Raw genomic sequence first — 8,241 nt, forward strand, 5'->3', positions numbered from 1 at the left:
CGATCTGCAGTGTGTCCAGCATGTGTGCGATCTGCAGCTCTGACTCATCGGTGTGAAAATAAACGGTAAATCTGAGTCAAATGGGACAGGAACACGGATCGATGCTGATTGGATCAAACTGAGACGGATCTGCTGATGTTCCAGTCCAGAGTGACTGAAGGATGAACTCATCACACACACACACACACACACACACACACACACACACACACACACACACACACACACACCGTGAAGAGTGTTTCATTCCTCTACTTCCATCCGTCCGTCTCCTGATGAGTGAGTCAACATGGAGGCATGTGAGAGAGTGTGTGTGATGGCTGCGCCGCTTCCCGTCACCACAAACCTCAGTGTGTGTGTGTGTGTGTGTGTGTGTGTGTGTGTGTGCAAAGTGTCGCAGCATGACAGCTAGCGGTTATCTCCGACACACACCTCCGTCTGTGTTAATGGAGGGACGCCACTTCAGAAGCAGCACTCAGTGAAGGAGGCCCCTCAGCAGGGGCCCCTAACACCCCGACACACACACACACACACACACACACACACACACACACACACACACACACACACACACACACACAGTCTGCTGCGGTGGAGACACCAAGCTTCAAACACTTCCAGTCTAAAAGTGGACCAGAACCACAGAACCTGACCCGTCACCTTCATGGTGGGACTCTGAAGGAGACCAGAAGTTTACAGCAGCGAGGAGACGGAGGAGACAAGGAGACGAGGAGACGAGGAGACGAGGAGACGAAGGAGACGAGGAGACGAAGGAGACGAGGAGACAAAGGAGACGAGGAGACGAGGAGACAAAGGAGACGAGGAGACGAAGGAGACGAGGAGACGAAGGAGACGACCTGTCCTCTGAGACATGGTCCTCTGTCCTCTGATGGAGACGGAGTTTTGGGGACATGAACGTTAAAACCAGATCGTCGGTTAAATAAAAATATTTAGAATCAAAAAGTTCCAGCTCTGAGTTTTTACAGGATATTTTAGTAAATATTTCCTTTCATTCTAAATAAAGATTCTTATTTCTGCTCAGAAACGTTTTAACTTTTATAAGCTGATTTTGAGCCTTTCGTCTCATTTCTGTGTTTATCTTTACGTATTCATGTTTCATTCGTTGCCGTAGCAACCGACTGTGTGATTTTGTATAAATACGTTTTATTCTCGTGTTTTTTGAAGCTCCACACTTCAACCTGCATCATAAACACACACACACCTCTAATTATAACACACAGGTAAACTCCCGCAGGAAGAGAGAAACCTGCGTCGCCATGGCAACCGTGTCCCGGCGCTGGTTGCCGTGGGAGACGGCTTCTCCGCCGGGAGTCGGGGAAGTCGTGTTTTCCTGGGAGCTTTCTCCCAGAGCGACCTCTGACCTCTCCTCTTCATCGCTGAGGAAGGTGATCCGGTTAGACGGACAGCAGAGTCCATCAGAGCCGTGATCCGATTCCAGCAGCGGGTTTAACCTGCTAATCTAATTCCAAACGTCCTAATCCAATCCCGGTCTAACCTACTGAACAGCGGGAGGAGCGGCTCGGTCTCCGTGTGTCGGTTCTGCTGTGATCCGGTTCCCCTGAGCCCGGTTCAGGTTAGAGACTCGCAACCTAATGTGGACACAGTCAGAATAAAACTGCAGATCAGCTCAGTTCTATTACGAGAATCTGAGCCATCAGAACCGTCCAGAACCACCTGGAGGTTCTGCTGGGTTCCATGCGGTCCGGTCAGGTCGTGTTCTGCTGCCTTGCTTTAGGGAACTACGTCAGAAAAGAACCGCTCAGCCCACCGTTCAGGGGAACAAGGTCCGACCCGCAGCTGGAGCCGGGTCTGATCAGAACCGCCAGTTCTTCAGACCCGGCTCCAGAACCTCCAGGTTCTCTGTTCAAACTGGAGGAGCAGCAGAACCATGAGGCGGGTCGACGGCGCCGCAAAGACGACTGGAGTTTAAATTATTAGTTTGTTTCCTTTAACTGCAGGATGAACAGAATCTTTATTATTATAATTATTATAATTATAATTCACTTCATTTCATGTGAAACTAAACGCTGAGTGTTTCTCATGAAGAGGGGGAGCTGCTGCCCGGGGCCCCGGCCTGCTGGGACCGGCCCTGGCAGCACCAGCTGCCCGGGGCCCCGGCCTGCTGGGACCGGCCCTGGCAGCACCAGCTGCCCGGGGCCCCGGCCTGCTGGGACCGGCCCTGGCAGCACCAGCTGCCCGGGGCCCCGGCCTGCTGGGACCGGCCCTGGCAGCACCAGCTGCCCGGGGCCCCGGCCTGCTGGGACCGGCCCTGGCAGCACCAGCTGCCCGGGGCCCCGGCCTGCTGGGACCGGCCCTGGCAGCACCAGCTGCCCGGGGCCCCGGCCTGCTGGGACCGGCCCTGGCAGCACCAGCTGCCCGGGGCCCCGGCCTGCTGGGGCCGGCCCTGGCAGCACCAGCTGCCCGGGGCCCCGGCCTGCTGGGACCGGCCCTGGCAGCACCAGCTGCCCGGGGCCCCGGCCTGCTGGGACCGGCCCTGGCAGCACCAGCTGCCCGGGTCATGCAGTAATAACTGGTTTATTATTCCTGCTTTATTAGGCGGGAACATGAGAGCCAATCAAACACAGTTACGGTCCAGAGGGTCCGTTTCCCGCAGCGCCGCGCCGGGAGGAGCCGCAGCCAGCCGCGGTGACGCCGCCGAGCCGCGGCGCTGCGGCTCACACGCTTCGCGCCGCCAAGTCCTGCAGCTGCGACCCGCTGCTTTATAGCAGCAGCAGCAGGGTGGGGAGGGGGGACGCTGCGGCTACAGGAATAGAGCCTGAGGGGGCGGAGAGGCGACCGAGGGGACCGGGAGCCCGGCGGGACCGCAGGCGTGGGCCGCCGCCTGGATCGATACGGAGAGAAAGTCTGTCCGTCTCTGGGGCTTTCACCAACTTTGCACTGCAAAAACACAAAACCCTGCAGAGACAATTTTACTCTACTGAAGATAAAACTAACTTATAAATAACTTTTCAGCAAGATACAGGAGCTTTATTTAAGTTATTAATAGCTAAATATTGTTTTTTTAAAAACTTAGTTTTATTTACAACTTTTCAACAACTGAAAAATGTAAATAAAACATTAAAGTTTCAGTAATCAGATTAAATGACTTTCACTTCCTGATTTAACGCCTTGATGTGCCCGTCCACCAGCTGCTTGCTAATTGCTGCTGGCTAGTCTGAAGGAACTGAGTGCAACCAGCTGAGTGGTTGCCATGGAGATGGAATGACGCCCAAACACGCATGAAAGAATCAGAGCAACGCTCCAGGTTTGTTTCTGATGAGGGAAAAACGTCATGATGGAAAATCGATTATAGAATTATTAGATCAATAACTCCTAGTTTTATGAATTATTGTATTATAAATTATTGACATGAAAGAAAGAAGAGTTTCTTATACATTTGTTCCAAGTGGACCAAGACATTTGCAAAACAAACTACACCAAAGTATTCGGTAATATTCTGTGTTTTTGCAGTGCAGCTGCTGATTTTCCTGATTATTCAGAAACTAGTTGGACTCTGATGTTTACTGGCTGCAGAACCCAAACAAACCGGGTCCTAGTGGGTCAGAGGTCACCCGACCGACCAGATACCTGCAAATTAGTTCTGGATGGAAAATAAAACCTTAAATCTGAACTCGGCTTTTCATCCAATCAGAGTCGACTTCGCCTTGTTGCTAGGCAGAATAAAACGACTCAAACCGACTGAAGCTTACTGGATCTTCCCCCACAGGAGCAGCAGAACCTTCTCTGGTGTCGGATCAGAACCAGAACACGTCCCGCTGGGTCACATGGTTCCATCGATCGGATCCGGATGTTTGTGGGTAAACATCCGTCCACTTCCTCCTCCGTCACAGAGCTCATCATGGCTGCTTGGTTCTGACCCGATTCTACAGCACCAGGACAAACCTGGGTTCATTCAGCACCAAACACATCAGAACCAGAACCGCACAGAAAAATGTCAGACCTCAGTTGAGGTCAAAGGTCATGACCAAACCATCAGAGAGACTCCATGAACCAGAACCACTGCTGACCCGAAGAACACAAAGACGGGCCTTCATGGAGAATCTGAGTCCAGTTTCAACTAACAGAACAATGAAACATGGTGGTGGCAGCATGATGCTGTGGGACTGCTCTGCTTCATCCACCGCTCCCAGTGAGCGTTCAGGATGAATCTGAATCAACATGTCGGCCATCTTGGCGTGGGCTGCAGCAGAAGGTCAGACTGTCCAACATCCTTCTCACTTGTCCCTCAGCCTTCCCGCTCCGAGCCGCAGAGAGAGAGAGAGGAGGATTGTGGGTAATGTGTTCTCATTAACGCCATCTGACAGCAGCGTTCTGCTGCGACCCGGTTCTCCCTCTGGGATCAATAAAGTTCATCTCAAGCCTGCAGCGCGGGCCGATCCGGCGCCGCGTTACCGGCAACATGGGATGAAGATGAAGCTGGAGAGGAAGATTTACAGCAGGACGCGGAGAGCAGATCAAACCGGGACAGAAAGTTTAACCCAGAGACAAGATGAAATCTGAAGCTTCAGAAAGTTTAGTGGAGGAAGACAGACGAGATGAAGCTCCAGGTCTGGACGACCAGCAGGCGAGTCCAGAGAGATTCAGTTGTTAAAACACCGCTGTAAGGACTTGAAAGAAATTTGACATTGAAATTGGGTCTCTGTCCCTTTAAGAAGCTCCTGCTCTCTCTGAAGCTCCGCCTCCAGGAAGTCGCCCCAACATGGCTCCTCTATTTAACAACGTTTTTACCAGCGCTGCTCTGAGCAGCGGCTCCACCAGCGGTTTGCTAACTGCTGCTGGCTAGTCTGAAGGAGCTGAGTGGGGGAGGAGCTGCGCCTCGAAGGCGGGGCTAAGGCCACCCAGACATTTTAACAGCTACTCCAACATCAGAGCAACACTCAAGGGAAAACATTAATAAAGTTGATTTTAGATGATACCGTCACTTTAAATAAGGTCCGAGGACGGGGTCTGATGATTAGCTTGTAGCTAAAGAACCTCCATGCTAACCATCAAATGTAACACTGTAAAAAACAAAAACCGTCACATCAGAGCCAGGAGGACGTAGCGATGAGTTCAGTCGTTACCGTGGCAACCTGAGGGATGGAGCTCAGATTCAGTCAGAGAAACTCCCGGCCTCAGTTGGCAGGTTAGAGGTCAAAGGTCACGGCTTGAGGTCAGCAGGGCTGCATCAGGATGGAGCATGAGACCCAAACCCCTCCCACCACCTGCCCCGCATGGCGGTGGAGGGGTGATGATGTGGGCTGGAAATGGAGCGAAGCAGCTCCACTTAGAGCAGCTGCTGAAACCAGGAGGTTATCGATCCGCTTTCAGCGTAATGTTTCATCCATTTAGATCACAGTGTGTGTGTGTGTGTGTGTGTGTGTGTGTGTGTGTGTGTGTGTGTGTGTGTGTGGGCGGTCAGCCTGCAGGTGCATCAACACGCCGCGCCGCTCCACCCAGACAGACACACAGCAGCAAACTGATTTAATGAAACACGGAGCGTTTGGAGCGTCAACATGGCAACCAGCGGCCGGCTAATGGAATGATGAATACGGCCTGCGTGACGCGGCGTGTTCCTGGAAAATCTGCCCCCCCCCCGCCGGCCATTTCCTCACGCCGCGGCGGCCATATTTCTTCCTAACAGCTGCGATGACAGCGGAGTCTTTCTGAGAACAAGCCGGGTCAATGATGATTAAAGACGCACCTTCCCACCGGCCTCTGCTGCTGGGCGAGGCACAGACAGAAACATCACAGGTTTTACAGCGGAACCAGTCAGCGGATCGAACCGGGTCCGACCGGATCACAGCGGTCTGGACGAGTTCAGGTACGGCAGAAAAATACTGAACCAAACAGGTCGGCCATTTTGCAGATCAGAAGAAAAGGTGGAAACCGCCCGGAACAATCTGACATGTTGGATGGTTTAACCGTCCTGGAAGAGGAGCATCAGTAGGATCATCAATAATCAATAAACGGTTAATCAGTGGGTCAGTTTGTAGATTGGACTCTGGTTCCCCCGTTGGAGGATGAAGTGATGCTTCAGAATGACAAACTCAACTTGATGAGCTGTGTGATGCTGACGGAGCTTCATCCAGAACCAGAACAAAAGTGTTTCCAGTTCAGTTTTACCAAATGCTATCATTTCGCTACAGGTGCTAGCCGCTAGCCCCCAGACAGCCGCTAGCCGGCAGGTAGCCGCCAGACAGCCGCTAGCCGCCAGATAGCCGCCAGACAGCCACAAGCCGCCAGACAGCTGCTAGCCGCCAGATAGCCGCCAGACAGCCACAAGCCGCCAGACAGCCGCTAGCCACCAGATAGCTGCTAGCCGCCAGACAGCTGCTAGCCGCCAGATAGCCGCTAGCCACCAAATAGCCGCTAGCCGCCAGACAGCCGCTAGCCGCCAGATAGCTGCAACTTCCTCCAATCAAGCCGACCAAATCTACAGAGCGGATGGTTACCAGCGATACGCTGGGTGCTAACCGGACACAGCCTCAGTGATTTCTCAGACAGCTCCCCCTGGTGTTTGGGTCAGGCGCTGCTTCGTCTCTCGTTCAAACAGAAACTTTTGGACTGGGCTGAAGTTTCCCAGCTTTCCTGTTGGGAATTTGCTTCGTTTCCAGGAATATTAAACTCTGAAGGGAACCGTGTTCATTAATCAGACTCATCAGGTCCAAACCGGACCTGACTCCAGCCCTGCGGCCGCCTGTCAGCACTCAACTTCCTGACGGTGACCTCAGAGGTCACATGTTACACGGTGACATCACGTCTGCCGCTAACGAGCTTCCCAACGAGGCAGGCTGTCGCTCCGCGTTGGGCCTGTAGCAGCAACGTCGGCAGGACGTTTGCTGCTCCGCAGACGATTTATAGGTCACCTCTTCCTCTGGAAGAGCAGAGGAGAACCTCCGCTTCCGGGTCCGCTCCGGTTCTGTTCCGGATCTGTTCTGGTTCTGTTCCGGCTCCGCTCTGGTTCTGTTCCGGCTCCGCTCTGGTTCTGTTCCGGCTCCTGTTCCGGTTCTGTTCCGGCTCCGCTCTGGTTCTGTTCCAGCTCTGTTCCGGCTCCGCTCTGGTTCTGTTCCGGCTCCGCTCTGGTTCTGTTCCGGCTCCGCTTTGGTTCTGTTCCGGCTCCGCTCTAGTTATGTTCCGGCTCCGCTGCGGGTCTGTTCCGGCTCTGTTCCGCTCTGGTTCTGTTCCGGCTCTGTTCCGCTCTGGTTCTGTTCCAGCTCCGCTCCGGTTCTGTTCCGGGTCTGTTCCGCTCCGGCTCTGTTCCGGCTCCGTTCCGGCTCCGCTCTGGTTCTGTTCCGGCTCCGCTCTGGTTCTGTTCCGGCTCCTGTTCCGGGTCTGTTCCGGCTCCGCTCTGGTTCCGTTNGTTCCGGCTCCGCTCTGGTTCCGTTCCGGCTCCGCTCTGGTTCTGTTCCGGCTCCGCTCTGGTTCCGTTCCGGCTCCGCTCTGGTTCTGTTCCGGCTCCGCTCTGGTTCTGTTCCGGTTCCTGTTCTGGCTCCGCTCCGGGTCTGTTCCGGCTCCGCTCCGGGTCTGTTCCGCTCCGGTTCCGGCTCTGCTCTGCAGAGTCTCCATGTTGTCCTGGTGCATGCTGGGAACTGTTTTAATCTTCCTTTCTGCAGTAAAATATCCAGCTGAATACGCTCACATTAAATCTCCATGGTAACCAGTGAGTCATAATCGCTTCCGCTGAATTAAAAATGCTGAAAATGACAAAGAGTTGCACCAAGATGGCTGCTGCCGACGGAAACGTGTTTTCAGACCAGCAGCTCATCGTCCTGTAGCCTGATCAACCAGCAGCTCAGACGGAGCGTCGGACCGGGTCACACGCCCGGCTCGGCCAATCAGCATCTCTCATGGGAACAGGAAGTGAACTAGGCGCCGTCATGGCTGCTGATTCCTCCGTCGGGTCGGATCGGTTCGACCCGGCAGGACAAAGGCCCACAGGACTCATCGCTCTGGCTCACAGCTGAGTCACAGACGGGGTCAAAGGTTAAACACAGTCATCAGGACGGCGATGAAGGTCAGCAGACCCAGAGCTCGTCATCAGATAGAGATAAAAGTTCAGGAAGTTCTAATTTATCCGGAGAGGAGGAGGAGAGCAGGAAGAGAGGAAGAGGAGAGGAAGAGGAAGAGGAGAGGAAGAGGAGAGGAAGAGGAGACCATCAGCAGGAGAGCAGGAGGAGGAGAGGAAGAGGAGGAGAGGAAGAGGAGAGGAAGAGGAGA

At 53.9% G+C, this 8,241-nt stretch overlaps 1 protein-coding gene across 1 annotated transcript in view; it reads right to left on the minus strand.

Annotated features, from left to right (window-relative positions):
* Positions 1-7,889: 7,889 nt before the first annotated feature.
* The window catches only part of LOC103456965 (sodium channel protein type 2 subunit alpha-like), a 63,851-nt gene continuing 63,499 nt past the window's right edge, over positions 7,890-8,241 (minus strand). The window contains exon 9 of the mRNA XM_008396850.2: positions 7,890-7,984. Coding sequence (XP_008395072.1) covers positions 7,890-7,984 — 95 coding nt within the window. The remainder of the gene's footprint in view (positions 7,985-8,241) is intronic.

The sequence above is a fragment of the Poecilia reticulata genome, linkage group LG20, assembly GCF_000633615.1.
Source record: "Poecilia reticulata strain Guanapo linkage group LG20, Guppy_female_1.0+MT, whole genome shotgun sequence".
NCBI classification, from domain to species: Eukaryota; Metazoa; Chordata; class Actinopteri; order Cyprinodontiformes; family Poeciliidae; genus Poecilia; species Poecilia reticulata.